General features: G+C 55.0%; 1 protein-coding gene and 1 pseudogene across 2 annotated transcripts in view; both read left to right on the top strand.

Moving 5' to 3' along the window:
• Nucleotides 1-1,029: 1,029 nt before the first annotated feature.
• Nucleotides 1,030-2,241, top strand: LOC311591305 (glyceraldehyde-3-phosphate dehydrogenase-like; annotated as a pseudogene). The gene has a single exon. The product of its transcript is annotated as a glyceraldehyde-3-phosphate dehydrogenase-like (transcript).
• Nucleotides 2,242-4,763: 2,522 nt separating this feature from the next.
• SLC7A10 (solute carrier family 7 member 10) overlaps nt 4,764-17,557 on the top strand; it is a 16,855-nt gene continuing 4,061 nt past the window's right edge. Inside the window, exons 1-2 of the mRNA XM_084770826.1 lie at nt 4,764-5,034; nt 15,314-15,518. Coding sequence (XP_084626952.1) covers nt 4,866-5,034; nt 15,314-15,518 — 374 coding nt within the window. The 5' untranslated portion in view covers nt 4,764-4,865. The remainder of the gene's footprint in view (nt 5,035-15,313; nt 15,519-17,557) is intronic.

Below are 17,557 nucleotides of genomic sequence, written 5' to 3'. Positions count from 1 at the left end.
TCCCAGAATATGCATGTATAGCTCTGTGGTTTGTTTTGTTTCGCTGGTGCATCCGTTTGCCTTTGCCTCAGTCCCGTGTGTCTTCCACACTGCAGTGTGGGTCTGCCAAAATTAATTCTACTTTGCATAGAGCTCAACAGTGGCTCCTCAAGTCTTAATCCTCTATACCACCCCATGGGGGGATGGGGAGGGGGGAAGAGGTGGAAAAGTGGTTGAAATGTGTCAGTTAGAAATTTATTCTAAGTGAGAATTAAGGCAAAAATTCTCACTGTGCAGCTCGGTGTTGACCAGGCTGGCCTTTCGAACTCACGGAAACCTGTCTGCCCCTGTCTCCTGAATGCTGGGATCAGATGCATTCAATAGCGCAGTGCAGTGGGGAAAAAGGTTTTAAATTCCAATATCCAAACAAAGCATGTTCTTAAGTGTGTGGTGTTTTTTTTTTCTTTAAGATTTTTATTTATTTATTTGGTTTGTTTTTGGATTTTTGGTTTTGGTTTGTTTGAGACAGGATTTCTCTGTGTAGCCTTGGCTGTCCTGGAACTTACTTTGTACACCGGACTGGCCTCAAACTCACAGAGATCCGCCTGCCTCTGCCTCTCTGAGAGCTGGGATTAAAGGTGCGTACCACCACACCCAGCTCTTTAAAGATTTTTTTTTTTGAGACAGGGTTTCTCTGTGTAGCCTTGGCTGTCCTGGACCCGCTTTGTAGACCAGGCTAGCCTCGAACTAACAGCGATCCACCTGCCTCTGCCATGTGTATGTGTATGTGTATGTGTATGAGCCTGGGTGAGTTTATGTGCTCTGGGCATGCAATACCAGTAGTGGCCAGAAGGAGGTGCTAGAGTCTCTGGAACAGGAGCTACACATGGCTGTGGCCCTCCATGGGGGTGCCTGAAACTGAACCACAGTCCTCTGCAACCTATGAGTCATCTCCCCAGCCAGAGTATCTGTTTTTATGCTATTATAATTTTATTTTACGGCTCTCTGCTCCTCCCTGTTCCAGAGACAGCCGCATCTTTTCATGCAGTGCCAGCCTTGTCCCTTGACAAGATGGTGAAGGTCGGAGTAAACGGATTTGGCCGTATTGGGCGCCTGGTTACCAGGGCTGGCTTCACGTCTGGCAAAGTGGAGATTGTTGCCATCCATGACCCTTTCATTGACCTCAACTACATGGTCTACATGTTCCAGTATGACTCCACCCACGGCAAGTTCTGCGGCACGGTCAAGGCTGAGAACGGGAAGCTTGTCATCAATGGGAAGGCCATCACCATCTTCCAGGAGCGAGATCCCGCTAACACCAAATGGGCAGATGCTGGTGCGGACTATGTTGTGGAGTCCACTGGTGTCTTCACTACCATGGAGAAGGCCGGGGCCCACTTGAAGGGTGGAGCCAAAAGGGTCATCATCTCCGCCCCTTCTGCTGATGCCCCCATGTTTGTGATGGGCGTGAACCAGGAGAAATATGACAACTCACTCAAGATTGTCAGCAACGCTTCCTGCACCACCAACTGCTTAGCCCCCCTGGCCAAGGTCATCCATGACAACTTTGACATCGTGGAAGGACTCATGACCACAGTCCATGCCATCACTGCCACACAGAAGACTGTGGATGGTCCCTCTGGAAAGCTGTGGCGTGATGGCCGTGGGGCTGCCCAGAACATCATCCCTGCATCCACTGGTGCTGCCAAGGCTGTGGGCAAGGTCATCCCAGAACTGAACGGGAAGCTCGCTGGCATGGCCTTCCGTGTTCCCACACCCAACGTGTCCGTCGTGGATCTGACATGCCGACTAGAGAAACCTGCCAAGTATGATGGCATCAAAAAGGTGGCGCAGCAGGCATGTGAGGGCCCACTGAAGGGTATCCTGGGCTACACTGAGGACTAGGTTGTCTCCTGCGACTTCAACAGCGACTCCCACTCTTCCACCTTTGATGCTGGGGCTGGCATTGCGCTCAACGACAACTTTGTAAAGCTCATTTCCTGGTACGACAATGAATTTGGCTACAGCAACAGGGTGGTGGACCTCATGGCCTACATGGCCTCCAAGGGGTAAGAAGCCCTGGACCCCTCCCCCCAACCCCAGCAAGGACACGAGAGCGAGAGAGAGGCCCTCGGCTGCTGAGGAGTCCCTGTTCCAACTCTGCCCCTGACACTGAGTATCTCCCCTCACAGTCTCCATCTTAGACCCCAGAATAACGGGAGGGGCCCAGCGAGCCCTACTCTCTTGAATACCATCAATAAACTTCACTGCACCTACAAAAAATAAATAAATAAATAAATAAATAAATAAATAAATTTATTTATTTTACAACAGTTGCTGGTATCCAGAAATACAACTCATTTCTGCACAAGAAGCTTGCATCCAAGGACTATAACAAATAAACACACCAACCTGTAATTTACCTTTGTACTTCACCTTTTATGAACACAATCATCTCATATGTGAGTGGCAGTTTTGCCTTTCATCTTCAAACTGCTTTTCTTCTTTTTGTTGTTGTTTGTTTGTTTGTTTGTTTGTTTCTGTGTTTTTTAGGACAGGGTTTCTCTGTGTAGCCTTGGCTGTCCTGGACTCGTTTCGTAGACCAGGCTGGCCTCGAACTCACAGTGATCTACCTGCCCCTGCCTCCTAAGTGCTGGGATTACAGGAGTGAGCCACCATGCCTGTCACTTTTCTTTTTTCTTGCCTTATGACACCGGTTAGCACCGTATGGCATAAAACTCATGAGTTTTAAACTCATAAAACTCCAGTGTTCTGGGAAAGCATTTACTGTTTCACCATTTAAGAACGGCAGCTGTAGAGTTGGGGGGGGGTTATTTCCTGAGCGCTCTGTCCACCGTTTTGTTTGTTTGTTTTGTTTTGCTTTTCAGATAAAGGCAGCAGTATCTATAACTTTCTGAGTTCTACGGATTGCTTAGTTTAAGTCACGGACCACCATCTTCTTAGAAGGTCTCACATTTGCCCCTTATGACCTCCGGGGCTACGCCCCATGAGAGACACGTAAATCCATCCTGTGCCGAACACTAGCTAGCCGGAACCCTTCCTCTCAAACACAAACTCCACTTACCAAGTCCCAAGAGAGGCTCGTCTCTGAAAAGCCACTGGCTTCTGGCCTGTGACTCTGATGCCACCCTCTGCCCCTTGGCATCCAGCCGCAGGGGCATCCTTCTTGGCTGGACCCTCACCCGACAGACCTTGGCATTGCAAAGACATCGGAGTGGGCCGTCAAATCAGAAAGTCAACGCCCCAGGTCCATATCACCTGTGACAACCGTGAGTACCCTGGGATCGCGGTTCTCTCCTACCCCACCCGGCGCGAGGCTCCTTTAAGAGAGCCTGCTACCTTCAGCTTATCGTCTCTGGGGCGGAAGGCAGAGGTCGCCAAGAATGTTGGGCTCCGTCGGGAGTGCGAAGGATGAAGCTCTGTCGGGTGGCTTCCCCCTCCTGGTCCCTCCAGAGTCCTTCCTCTTCTATTTATCAAGTCCCCCCCCCCCCAACTTCGAAGTTCCCTCTTGCCAGCCGACCATGGCTTCAGCCAAGATCCCACCTCCATGCTCCGCCCTCGAGCCCAGTCTCTTGGACTTCGGTATTTGTCCCACCTCAGGGTCCCCTCTACCCTTCCCCAGCAAGTTCTAAAGCTGCGATGGGGGTGGGGGGCGGGGAGTACCGGTGGCCCCGCGTGGCCTCATCCACATGCAGGGGACGGCGCGACGCTGCGATCGCCAGCAGCCAGCAGCACACAAAGGCTGTTCCGCCGCCGGCCACACCGTGCCAGCCTCGCTCCGCCCGCCGCCGTCCCGGTGGCCCCGTTGCGCCCCCTCCTCCCCCGCCCCGCATGCATCTGTCCAGAGAGCCGGGCTGCACCACCCGATGGCCTCCGGGAGGAGGCAGGCTCCCCTGGATCCTACACCGCCCCCCCCCCCATCCTTCACCCCACCCCCACCCCTGCCCCAGACCTCTCGCTACCACAATTGCCCCCTTCGCGACTCCTTGGCACTTTCGGTAGCCTAGTCACCTTGAGCCATACTGGACGGCATGGGCCAAAGTCCTAGGCCACTGTGCCCTGATTCTGACCTGTGTAGTCGAGTCTGCGCTGGGAGCCTGAGGCTGGACCCGAAGGGTAATCAGGGGCTGCAGAGAGGCAGGTATATATTTGTTGGTGGTGGGGACTGTCCCAAACTCCCAAGTTCCTCTGGGACCCTCTGAATGACCATTGGGGTCTCTGAATCTTCATCTTTTCTCAAGCCTCTGGCCTCCAGAATTGTTCCCGGGACAGTCCCCAGTCATCCTGAATGTCCGCCAGACAGGGTTGCCTAAAGGCCAGGGAGCTATCAGAAAAAGTTTGCATTGAGGTTCGGACGTTGTCAGGTGGCTTGCCTCCGGGCAGTAGTTTTCACCTGCGCAATGGCCACGGTTCACGAAAAGGGCGTGAGGGATTTAAAAAGTACGTGCTGTGGCATGCAGCACCGCCCACCCCAGCGCGCCTTGCTCAGGGACAGTCTTGGTCTTTGAGCTCTGCTCCCCCATCTCACCCAAGACTGGGTATAGCCCCTCTGTTCATTCAAATGGGAAGTCCTCCCTAAGGCTGATCCCAGCCCCATCTTGCGGCCCCAGACTAGGGTTGGGGGTAGGGGAAGAGGGAGTTCCCTTTAAGGGTGGTGGGGGAGGGGGCTGCCGGCCGGCCCTCCTTCCGTCCCTCCCTGGATCCAGCCGCTCGGGGGCCCCCGGGGGCCCGGGCCCCATGCCAGCGCATGCGCCCGCCTGTGGGCGCTGTCCCGGGCTGCGAGGGCCGCAGGCGTACCGACAGACGGACCGACCGACGGAGGACTGGCGGCGGGCCGGACAGACGGGGTAGTGCAGGGATCTGGGATGAGGCGGGACAGAGACATGACCGGCCACATACAGCAGCCCGGGGGGCGCGGGAACCCCGGCCCTGCGCCCTCGCCTTCCCCGGGTCCTGGCCCTGGCCCGGGCGCCTCAGAGCGGGTGGCACTCAAGAAAGAGATCGGGCTGGTGAGCGCCTGCACCATCATCATCGGTGAGTGTGGTGCACACAGGGTGGAAGGCCTGGGGGACCCCTTGGATGGTCCTTTTTCACAAGGGCAAAGCGCTTAAGACCTTCGGGCACCTGCTGCTGTGGCTCCTAATACACTTACCCCCAAGCCGAACAGGACCTGACACAGCAGTCCCATAGCCTCTTGCGGTCCCCACCTTCCACCCCTAGCCTCTGAAAACTTGCGCCTGGAAGTGGGAGGCCCTCCCTGCTACAACCCTACCCTGGGAGGGGGGCTTTGTCAGGGCGATTAGCCTGTTCCCACCTAGGAAACAGAAATAATTCCTAGGCCTGCCTTGAGTGGCAGGTTCTGGGCTGCTGCGGGGTGGTCAGTCTGTCTGTATCCCTACTGTGTGCTGGGTTCAAGTGCCAGAGCAGTGAGGCCATCTGTTCTTGGAAAGCAGGGAGGACTGTGGGTAAATGGCCATTTAGAGCCTTAAACCAAGGGGAAATGGCCTGTGAGCTGTCCTCCCCGACAGATGTGGCCACAGAATCCAAGGAAAGGCCGTGGGGTGGCCAGTAAACCTCTGGGAGAGCGCCTGCTCTGTCCGGGGACCTGAGTGGGCACTCTCGTGGCCTGGCAGTCATGCTATCCGTACAGACGAGGTTTTCTGGACAGGGTAGAACATTCAAGAACAAGGACGGTGATGGTAGCTCCTCCACGTCTTTGTGTCCCTTGATTCCTGAAGGACTGAGTTAACCCCTCTTGGGACCTTTTCTGTTCCCCTGTGCCCAGAATCTGGGGCAAGAGGGTCTCCAAGATCAAATAATTGGGGTCTTGACTGGTCGTCTTCCCCAGCCAGTGGGGGCTGCAGCCAAATCGCTGCCCTTCTGCCCTTTGACCCCTGGAGATGGAGAAAGGCTGAAAGGTTCAGTGGGGGCAGAGCAGGGGTCTTCACCTCCTCCTGCTGTGTGTCCCTCCTGAAGAGATGTAGTGTCTCTTGGGTACCCCCTGCACGCGCACCCAGCGTCACCCCTGAACCCAAGCTCCAGACACTTCCACCGTCCTGCCCACCTCCTTCTAGAATGGTTACCTCCCGGGAACCCCCATCTGGCTGTCTGATAACAGGAAAGGTTGAGTCTAGGGGCTTGGCCAGAGTTCTGAATAGAGCTTTTCCTCCAGCCAATGCCTTTTGCAGGGGTGTACACTGTGCCCCCCCCCCCCCCGCAAATGATGCCTTCATATCACTCGGTGGTCTAGCGAGTCAAGAGGATTGCCCATGTCTGGGGCTGGCTACAGTGCCAGAGAGGTTCAGAGAGAGAGAAAGAGAGAGAGGGAGGGAGAGAGGCAGACAGACAGAGACACAGACACAGACAGACAGACACACACAGAGACACACAGACACAAAGAGAGAGACAAAGACATAGCCAGGCGTGGTGGCACAGGCCTTTAATCCCAGCACTCGGGAGGCAGAGGCAGGTGGATCACTGTGAGTTCGAGGCCAGCCTGGTCTACAAAGTGAGGCCAGGACAGCCAGGGCTACACAGCAAAACCCTGTCTCGAAACATCCCCCACCCCCCCAAAAAAAGACAGAGACAGAGCCTAGCATCTGTGCACTACACACTACCCTGTTACTTTCTTATCCCCCTCACTTGAGGCAAAGGCTGCCAGGGCTCCAGCCCTCTACAAGAGGGCTAGAGAAGAGCACAGCATCTCGCTCTTTCTCCAGGCTTGGAGGGGGCGGGGGGCGGGTGGACTGCGCCCTGGAGCCTGGCTCTGGCCCTCCAGCTCCCTTCACCTTTCAGCCTATTCTTGCTTCACTGCTCCCCCTTGGCCTACAGATGTTGAAGGCTGAGGAGGGTGAAAGTCAAATCCGCCAACTAAGGGTGGTGGTAGATTCAGGAACAGAGTACTGGGATCCTTTCCTGGGGCGGGGGGTGGGGGTGGGGGGGCAACCTTACGGCACTCAGGCGCTCCTTCAGCCTAGACACCCGACCAGGCAGGGGACAGACCAGACAGCGGGAGGATTGTCCTCAACTAGGTGACTTGGGAGGAAGCCAGATCTGCGCTGCCCCCGTGCACTTCCCCCCCCCCACCTCCTGATGCCCCAAGCGTCCACTTCCTTCCATGCAAGGCCCTGGGGCCACTTCTTCCACAGCACAATTTCCAGTCCTGGGTTTTTCTCCATTCCTAACCTGGGAGCTTGGTCAAAACTGGACGTCTCCAGTGTCAATACTTTTAGCATTACAAGCATCTGGAGAGCATCGCATCCTCCTCCTCCGCAAGTGATGGATTTTTGTCAGTTACCCATCATTTATTGGATATTTCCAGTGGATACTTCCCTCTCCCGCCCTCCCCCCACCCCACCCCCCCGGCAAAAAAAAAAAATCCTGCCACTCACTGCTCAAGATGCCACCTGCATCATCCCAGGTGGGGAAGGAGGCTTTGAGGAATCGGAGATATAGAAGGCTGGCTGTAGAGAGAAGCGAGGCTCCACTTAACTATAGGACGGTGCTGACAGCCAGGAAAAAGCAACCAGATGTAGAAGGGATGGGGCAGGGAGGAAACCCTGGCTGGGGCAGGGCTGTGTAGGACACCAGCACATCAGTGATCTGTTTGCCTCTTCTTGTTTTGTTTTCTTTTCTTTTTGGTTTTTTCGAGACAGGGTCTCTCTGTGTTAGCCTTGGCTGTCCTGGACTCCCTTTGTAGACCAGGCTGGCCTTGAACTCACAGCAATCCCCCTGCCTCTGCCTCCCGAGTGCTGGGATTAAAGGCGTGTGACGCCACCATGTCCGGCACAACTCTTCCTGTAGTATGGACTTACCTTACCTCCTTCGGTTTTCATGCCCACCCTGTGGGAACGGCAGGGTGCGTACCCATTACACAGACGGAGAGACTGAGGCTGAGAGTTGAATGGCCCCATTTGCAACTGGTGAGCTCAGAGTCTGGACTCGAGTTCCCAGTGTCCTTTGTGCTATGGAGGCTTTGGCAAAAATGAAGGCCTGACTCAATCTTTCTGATGAGCGATGGCTGGGGACTGAGCTAGGTTAGGTGGCGGTCTCTCTCCGCTCTGCAGAAACAGAGCCCGGAGCGTCAGCCCTGAGAGGGAGAGTGGCTGAGCACATGGGGTCTCTCATCCAGACTTGGAGACCTCAACTACCACCCCCACACAACGGACAAGCGAGAGACGGACATGCCTAAGTCTGACAGGCATGGTCTCTCATGGATTCAAGTGGCTAGCTCACGCATGTGTGTTCAGGGACGTGAGGGGCTAGTGCATGAACCCCATCTTTCTAGAGACCTTTGTCTTTCAGCCCTGGCACATTCTTTTTTTTTTTCCCGAGACAGGGTCTCTCTGTGTAGCCTTGGCTGTCCTGGACTCACTTTGTAGACCAGTCTGGCCTCGAACTCACAGTGATCCACCTGCCTCTGCCTCCCGAGTGCTGGGATTAAAGGCGTGGGCCACCACGCCCGGCAGCCCTGGCACATTCTTGTCCACAGCCTCCAGGGCCAGAAGTAAATGGGCCTCTGCAGACATTCCTCCTCTTGAGTCCTGAGGGTTCTTCAGCCCCGTTTCACGAATAAAGAAACAAGGCCCTGAGGCTTCAACCTGCCCAAGGTCAGGGTTCCGTAGGATACTGCAGGACACCGTTGGAAGTCAGGGCGACTCCAGCCACAAGGCTGAGTGAGCATCTCAGGGGTCCCCAGAGATACTCACACACCCACTGAATGGTACCAGGTGTGCTGGGCATCCAACAGGGGACGAGGCAGGCTGGTCCCTCTGCTGCGGCTGATGCTCAGGTGCAGAACCGGTCAGCAGAGAAAAGCAGCAGCCAGGCATGCAGCCAGTGGCCATAAGTATTTAGAGCAGGCAACTGAGGCAGGGAGGAGGAGAGGGGGTGCTGGGGGCAGGATGGAGTCTGGTAGGGCTGGGTGGGGGGTTGTTGAGCTATGGTGACGATTTCACCTGGGAGCTGTGGGAGGGTTTTGGCCTGAGGAAAGATGGCGGGGGATGGAGCTGGGGCCATGGGGATAAAGGTTACAGAACGGAGGCCAGGCAGGGAGCCACTTGGACAGAGGCAGCAGTGGCGGCTGGCTCCGGATGCGGCAGCGGTGGAGGGCAGAGAGAAAGTACAATTCTGCGTGTGTTTGTGGTAGACAGGACGTGGGGGTAAGAGGGAAGGGGCCAGAGTGACACAGATGGTGGCCTGAGTTGGAACGGCTTGTCTTTGATTGGTCAGGACGTCAGAAAGGAGCAGATCCTTAGAAGGGACTGGAAGTTGGGCCTTCTGTCTGGAGTCCTGAGAGAGACCCAACAGTGGGAAGTTTGCTGTCTAGGCTGAGCTCGGGGGCAACGTTCCCTGCTCCGGCTATGAATTTGGGAGTTGCCATCAAGGCCAGGATAAGGTCTCAAGGGAGCAATTATAAACAAAAACACAAAACAAACAAACAACAACAACAAAAACCATGGTTGGGGGGCCCAGGACTCAGCCCTGGGAAGCCAGTGGTTAAAAGTTAGACTTAAATTTTAGTTTCCTAGGCCGGGCGGTGGTGACGCACACCTTTAATCCCAGCACTTGGGAGGCAGAGGCAAGCGGATCTTTGTGAGTTTGAGGCCAGCCTGGTCTACAAAGTGAGTTTAGGACAGCCAAGGCTACACGGAGAGACCCTATCTCGAAAAACCAAAAAACCAAAAAACAAAAACAAAAACAAAAAAACCCAAAACAAAACAAAACAAAAAAACAGCAACAACAATAACAAAAAACCAACCCTGAGGAAGCCACATCTTAGGAGTCTGGCTAAGATGCTGAGTGAGCAGTGTGTGCAGCGACCTGCCTTGTAACCCTAATGGAGGAAAATGCCAGCTGAGGCTTGCGGGTCAGATTGAGTATCGTAGCGTTTGGTGACAAAACAGGCCTGGAGACAGGGTGCAGGCAAGCTCACTGGGACTTGATTGGGCAGGCCAGATGAAGAGGGAGGGAGGGAAGGAGGGAGGGAGGGAGGGAGGGAGGGAGGTCACCACGTTTCCCCTCATCCCTTCTCCAGAGGAAAGTGGGTTAGGCTAGAGGTGCACGCTGGCCGATTAGCCACCCAGGACACGTCCTGGATGTCCCCACTCACCTCCTTGGTATTCTACCAAGACCTCAGTGGGGCCACTGTCATGCCCGGGAGGAACTTGACACACACTTACTAGAAAGGCCTGGAAGAGGGGGCCAGGCTTCACCCAGGTCTCAGCCAAGCACTAAGTGTTCACCCCAGGGTGTTGTGGCCCCTCTGGGAAGTAGATCTACAGAGGACAAGCATAGTGTGGGACACAGGATTGCCTGGGTTTACGAAAACAGCAAGATACATAAGCCACTGATGTGCCAGCCAGGGTCAAAGCATGCCAACGTCACCCAGGATGTGGTGATGGCACATGTCTTTAATCCCAGCACTCGGGAGGCAGAGGCAGGTGGATTGCTGTAAGTTCAAGGCCAGCCTAGTCTATAAAGTGAGTCCAAGACAGCCAAAACAGCATAGAGAAACCCTGTCTTGAAAAAACAAACAAACAAAAACATGCCAATGTCACCCAGGGTGCGGTAGTGCATATCTTTAATCGCAGTACTTGGGAGGCAGAGGCAGGCAGATCTCTTAGTTCAAGGCCAGCCTGGTCTACAAAGTGAGTTCTAGGACAGCCGGGGCTGCAAAGAAAAACTTTGTCTTGAAAAACAAAGACAAGACAAAACAGAAAGCACTGCCCGTGTCTAGGGATTATGAAGGAGTCCTTTTACTGCCCACCCTCCCAGGCTATGCGAGTGAGGCAGGAAGCAGATTCTTGGGGACAAGATGGGTGATCTGGAGAGCTCCCTGGGAGCGGCGGGAGAGGGGCTACTTCAGAAAGCCCGGTGTTTTGAGCCGGTGTTAACAGCAGAGGTCAAGGAGGTCTGATGGGGTCAATATCCCAAACAGTGGGCGAAGTCAGATCAAACCAGCTCTCTGCTTCCCTCTAGCCCCGTAGCCCAACTAGCAGATGGAGAAACTGAGTCCCAGAAGAGAGATACTCCTGTGTGTGTTTCTATGGACAGGGACACAGGGACGCTGCCAATGCCCTGACCCACCCGCCTCTCCTCAGTTAGGCGCACGTACACACGCTCACACATCCGAGCACACGTCCTCGCTCCATGGGCAACCAAGTGGCTCATTCTGCAGAGCTGACCTCTACAGTCTACCCCTGTGACCTCCATGGTCTGCCACTGCCTCCCAGAAATAGGTCAGCAAGCACCCCGCAGCAGCCACGGGGAACAATGCCCCTTTCTTCGTTCCTCCTGGAGTCGAGTAAGCCCCATCAGGCCAAACATCTTAATGTGATAAAAAAAAAAAAAAAAAAAAAACACCCAGGGAAAGCTCAAGGAAAAGGAGAGGAGACTTGAGAGGCCCACCCGCCTGCCTGGGAGGGACCAACAGGGAGCAGAGGGCAGCTGTCCCGTTGATTGGCAGGAATGGAGAGGCCTCGGACGGATGCCTCGCTCCAGCTGTCAGTTAGATGTCCAGCCAAGCACTCTCTACTGCCTCCATCCTACGTCTTCATGCCTTGATCCTGTTGGGCCCTGGCTTCCTCCTCCTCTTCTTTCTCCTCTTCCTCTTTTTGCTTTGTTTTGTTTTTCGAGACAGAGTCTCTCTGTGTAGACTTGGCTGTCCTGGACCCGCTTTGTAGACCAGGCTGGCCTCGAACTCACAGAGATCCACTTGCCTCTGTCTCCCGAGTGCTGGGATTAAAGGCGTGCGCCACCTCCCCGGCTCTTTCTCTTCCTCTTCCTCTTCTTCTTCTTCTTCTTCTTCTTCTTCTTTTTCTTCTTCTTCTTCTTCTTCTTCTTCTTCTTTTTCTTTTTTTTTCTCATCCTCTCCTTCCTCTTTTTCCTATGAAGAACTCTCCAAGGGCTGGTTTGTCCATTACAGGTCCTTTCCAAAAGACAGATCTACTGGCCTGAATGCGGGATCCAAGACCAGAAAATTCCTAGCCCACCACTAGTAGGTAGAATGCTCCAGAACACCAGCTCTAGGGACCCTCCCCATACCTATAATCACCCGAGCACTGTAGGACCATCCTGCCCCTCAGCAGCCTTTCAACACCCTGGCCATCCTCTGCTGCTGATCGGAGCCCACCACCCTCGGAACTCCCTGTGTCCCCCCCCCCCCATGCTGCCCAGAGCGTCCAGCAGTGTGACGGTTCCTTTGCCACTTTCAAGCAGGACCCTGGGGCAAGTGCTATGGGTTGCCCTGGCAGAGCTCTCCGATCCCCGCCACCACAGGACCTCAGAGACATTGGCTAGCACACGTGGTCCTCTGAGCCACAGGGCAGAAGTTCTGTCTGGGTGGTAGCCTGAAGCCACGTGTCCAAAACAAGTGTGCACCTCCACACACTCGCAGTCCAGCGCTGGAGTCTCAGCCACTTGGCTCAGCTACTGGTTGCTTCCCTGACCCCGAAGACCCTGTGTGAGGCGGGGCTTCTCCAAGGGCTGTCTGTGTGAGCTTTCACCAGGCAGAGTTGTGTACAGTAATGGGGTCTCCAAAGGAGTGTGTGTGGGGGGTGCCTCAGAGCCTTGGATGCCCCCAGCTCCAACATACCCAGCTCCTTCCAGGCCACCCAGCCCCCGCTGGCTTCAAACCTCACTGGCTTTTGGCAAATCCTCCTCCGCCAGGTCCTGAGAACTGCTGCCGGATGGAACAAACTCAAAGGCCCTTTACAAACCCAATGGCCCACCCAGGCCTTGGGCCCCTCGTCTGTGATATGAGAGGCAGCGCCTCTCCAACTCCCCCAACCCCAGCCCCATTCCCGGAAAGCAGATGAGGGATGCAGTCTACCTCTGGGCATTGGGACACAGGAATTATTTTCATCCTTATCTGGATGTATTTAGGGCTCCCGGGATGTGACCGGAACACCAAGCAGGGTGTCTGTGGCTGTCCAGACTGGAAATCTGTGTCGGCCGGGGGGGTGGGGGTGGGGGTGAGGGATAGCAGGGTGAACCTAGAGTGAATGCAGATTGGCAACCATGGATGTGTCCCCTGCCAGCCCCGCCTGTGGACCTGACAGGTGAAGTGAGCAGGCTACACACACACACACACACACACACACACACACACACACACTGCCCTACTGGGAAGGGGCTGAGCTGCTGGCCCCACCAGGGCTGGCTGTTTCGTACATGTGGCAGGTGACTCTGGAATTCCTTCTTGTGTGCACATCCTGGAGTTTGGACACAGACTGCCAACCCTCTGCTGCCAGTTACACAACATGCGATTAGGGCATAGAGCTTTTGGGCTTGCTTGCTTTCTTTCTTTCTTTTTTTTTTTTTTTTTTTTTTTTTTTTTTTGGTTTTTGTTTTTGTTTTTTCGAGACAGGGTCTCTCTGTGTTAGCCTTGGCTGCCCTGGACTCGCTTTGTAGACCAGGTTGACTTCGAACTCACAGGGATCCGCCTGCCTCTGCCTCCCGAGTGCTGGGATTAAAGGCGTGCGCCACCACCTCCCCTTTCTAGACCAGTCTGGAAAAAGGCCTATTGTACAGGCTCAGAGAGATGCAGGCATGGAGCCCTCATCTGGCATACAGCTTGGCATCTTTACCGGGAGCCTTCCCAGGAGGTAGTGCGGCCACCTGCCTTTGCTCTCAGCTCTGTGTCCCACACCTTGCTCACTGCAGATGCCGGGTAAACAAACAGATGACCGATTATCCTGATGCCCCATGTGGCCTCTAGGTACAAACATGGAAGACGGCAGCTCCTCATTTGTAAGGTCTCCACAAAAGGTTCTGTTCATCGCTGGTGTGCAAGGGGAGCCTGCCCACGCAAAGGGCTCATCGGCTCATCTGTAGATCAGGGAATAGTACTGGGGTCTCTGGGTGTCTGGGACAGGGGGTGTGGCTTCCACTTCTGCTGCAGAGCAGACCCTGGAATAGACAAGGTTCTCAGCTCCTGTTTGACCTCAGGCATCTCAGGAGACAGAGCAGGGTGGGGCCGTGTCTGGGTATTATACCATTCAGGTTGCTGGACACAGAGCTCAGCAAAGGCAGGTGTCCTCGCTTACCTACCGGTGAAGATGCCCAGGAAAGATGTCAAGCCACGCGCCAGGCGAGGCCTCCATCCATGCCTGCATCTCTCTGAGCCTTTACAATAGGCCCCTTTACAGACCGGTCTGGAAAGGCTCTCTGCCCCAGGTAGGGCTTCACACTGTGCCACTGGCAGCAGAGGCTCAGCAGTCTGTGTTCAAAGGGACAGGAACTTCTATTATGGCCTGTCCCAGCCCTACCATGGTGGCTACTGACAGCCACGAGTACCTGTCTCTCTCCCTCACCCCACTGACCCTAAACGTGTTAATAGCGCTTGGAAGTAAGGCCTTTGGGTGGGTGGGAGAATCCGTGTCCACAGCCTGGGTTCTAAGTGCCCCCCCAAAAAAAGAGGGACTGGAGAGATGGCTCAGTGGTTAAGAGCACTGACTGTTCTTCCAGAGTTCATGAGTTCAATTCCCAGCAACCACATGGTGGCTCACAACCATCCACAATGAGATCTGGTGCCCTCTTCTGGCCTGAAGGTGTACATGCAGGCAGAACACGGTATACACAATAAATAAATTTAAATAAAAGAGGAAACAGAATATGAAGAAATCAAGTCAGAGCAAGGCTGTTCTTGGGGGGCAGCGCCTTGGTTAGGTCATCACTCTTCAAGATGACCCACGAGTTTGGCCCAATAGGGGGAAGAGCAGGCAGATGAAAGATGGGTCAACGTCTCGCCGTGGGAGGCCAGCTCTGGCCAGCAGGTGGGCGGGGAACAGATGGCTGGACCATGCCTATTCTCTGTCATCGTTCAGATGGCTGTGCCCCCCCTCACTCTCACCTGGAGTGGGAACTGGAGGGAATAGAAGGAACTCGGGGGCAGGCCCATTCTGGTGGCGGGCCTGGCTAGCTGGGAAGTGACCTTCCCCATGCCAGAGATTGAGAAAAAGCCAACGGTGACCCTAGAACGGGCCTGCCTGTCGGGGACCATCTCAGTCGGGTATAGGTCCTTGGGGCCGGGGGTTCTCGAAGCGTCAGTGGGCAGAAGATAGGCGGAGGGACAAGTAGACCAACTCAGGGGGAGTCTGAGTCTGAGTGTCCCTTCCCCTGTCTTCTGCAAGGGCCTATATCCGGCTGAGACAGTCTGCGGCACCTGCCCAGACCTGAGAGGCTCAGTAGCATCCATAACATGCCTCCAGACTCCTCCGTATCACCCGCCCGGGCTCCTTCTACCCCCAGGAAGCCCAGGGCTACTTCCTGAAGATGCTGCAAGTCTCACACACCCCGTCTCTCTCCACAGGCAACATCATTGGCTCAGGCATCTTCATCTCACCCAAGGGTGTCCTGGAACACTCGGGCTCCGTGGGTTTGGCCCTCTTCGTCTGGGTCCTGGGTGGGGGCGTGACAGCTCTGGGCTCGCTCTGCTATGCAGAGCTGGGCGTCGCCATCCCCAAGTCTGGTGGGGACTACGCCTATGTCACTGAGATCTTCGGGGGCCTGGCTGGGTGAGTGCAAAGCTCTGGAGGGCTGGGCTGCTCTCTGGGCTGTGTAGTAGGGGTAGATGGAGCTGGTGGTTGGGGGTGTCTGGCAGCCTCCCACAGCTAGGCTGGGTAGCATCCGCGTCCACTCCAGTCCTTTGCTATCGATTAGAACAGTGCTTCTCACTGCGACCCTTTAATACCTACAGTTCCTCGTGTTGTGGTGACCTCCGACCATAAAGTTATTTTGTTGCTACTTGATAACTGTCATGTTGCCGCTGTTGTGAGCCGTTATGTAAACACCTGACACGCAGGATATCTGATACGTGTGACCTCTGTGAAAGGGTCGTTTGGTGACCCCTCCCAGAGGGGTCGTGACCCACAGGTTGAGAACCACTGAGTGGGACCCTCGCCCTCTCTGGGTGCCCCTTTGTTTTATTTTGATCTTATTGTTCTTTCGTAACTGGTTTGGTGTTCTGGAACAGTCTTACTATGTGACCCAAGCTGGCCTTAAACTCCCCTGCACGGACCTCCCCACTGGGATCACAGGCCTGTTCACAAGAGTGCACAGTCCTGTGTCGCCTTTGAAAAGGAACCCCTTTCAGCTCTACTCCCCTTGGGGCATTTATGGAGGGAGGGACACTCTTGGTCTCCGAAGCCAAACACACACACACACACACACACACACACACACACACACACACAGTCCCCAGCCTCAAGGTTTTTACAGAGCAATCCCTCAAAAGGGGATTTAAACTAAAAGACCCTTGCTTTGAGGATGTGGCAAAAAGTCGGTCGCTAGGCGGCACAGCAGGGTGCAAACCATGCAGGAAAACCCCACAGCAGAGTTGGGCCCAAGGGTGTCCTGGAACACTCGGGCTCCGTGGGTGGGTTTGGCCCTCTTTGTCTGGGTCCTGGGTGGGGGCGTGACAGCTCTGGGCTCGCTCTGCTTGAAACCGCCTTGCAAGAAGGGATACGATCTTTATCAGCAAGGAGAGCATCTTTCCCAGCCTCTGAGAGCATGATTGCTCAGAGGCTGCGGTGGTCTGGGCTGTGGAGTCTTCCTGCTGTGGGTAGAGGCAAAGCCGGGTTCACAGCAGAGAAGGGGGACATATGGGAGATTGAAGTTGCTGTAACTATACAGCCAACCCCGTCATTTAACAGGCTAACCCAGCAGGACATGGCAGCCAGTGTGTCACTGAGGGTCAGGTGGCTGCAGCAGGGTGACATCCACTGCCACATTCTCAGGGCTCCATAGATGACGGTCTCAGTACTAGAGAAAGGGAGATCTTTAGGGGGGGGACATTTGTATTATTGTGGGGGTCTGTGGCACATTGAGGGTGGTGCTCAGTCAGGTCTTGAGTAGAAAGGGTCTGGGATCCACAAAGAAGTCTGTCATTGTGGGCCTGAAATGCTACTCAGGGAGCACGTGAGAGGGCCCTGGACTCCACGGGCAACCAGATGAAGGGTGAGCAGAGGGGACCCCAGCAGAGGGGATGGGTTATCAATCTATAATGCTTGAGAGGTCAGGGGGTTAGGTTATGCAAAAAAAAAAGGGGGAGTATAGGAGACATGGCCTTTAAGGTGAGGATCAAGAGGCATGTCACCCTCAGTGGTAGGCCAGGAGCTAACACCACCCCCAAGTGTTCAGGCAGGATCACCTCACTAGATGAAGGCAGTTCTTAGAGTATATACCTAAGCCGAGGGTCCCAGTCCACCCCCCCAGGGCATATCACGGTTCTGGTAAAATGGACAACAATCACTCTTCTTTCAAAATCAGGCAGGAGCATTGGTCAGGACCAACCGTCTTAAACCACAAATTGCTGACAGCCCTAGATGGTGTTCGAGCCTGAAGGCTGGGATTTGTCTGCCTGGCCTGGCGGGGGGGGGGGGGGGGGGGGGAACGGGATCAGTTTCCAATTGTTGTACTACCCACTTCTCCAGCCTTGGCAGCTCGGGGGGGGGGGGGTTGGAGTGGGGGGCGAGGGATGGAGGTGGGGGGTTGGGGTGAGGAGGTGAGGGTGGAAGGGGTTGAGGGGTGAAGGGGGTGGGAGGTTGGGGGTGGG

The sequence above is a fragment of the Acomys minous genome (assembly GCF_964271855.1).
Source record: "Acomys minous genome assembly, chromosome: 20".
NCBI classification, from domain to species: Eukaryota; Metazoa; Chordata; class Mammalia; order Rodentia; family Muridae; genus Acomys; species Acomys minous.
This window is presented reverse-complemented; position numbering and strand designations above follow the sequence as displayed.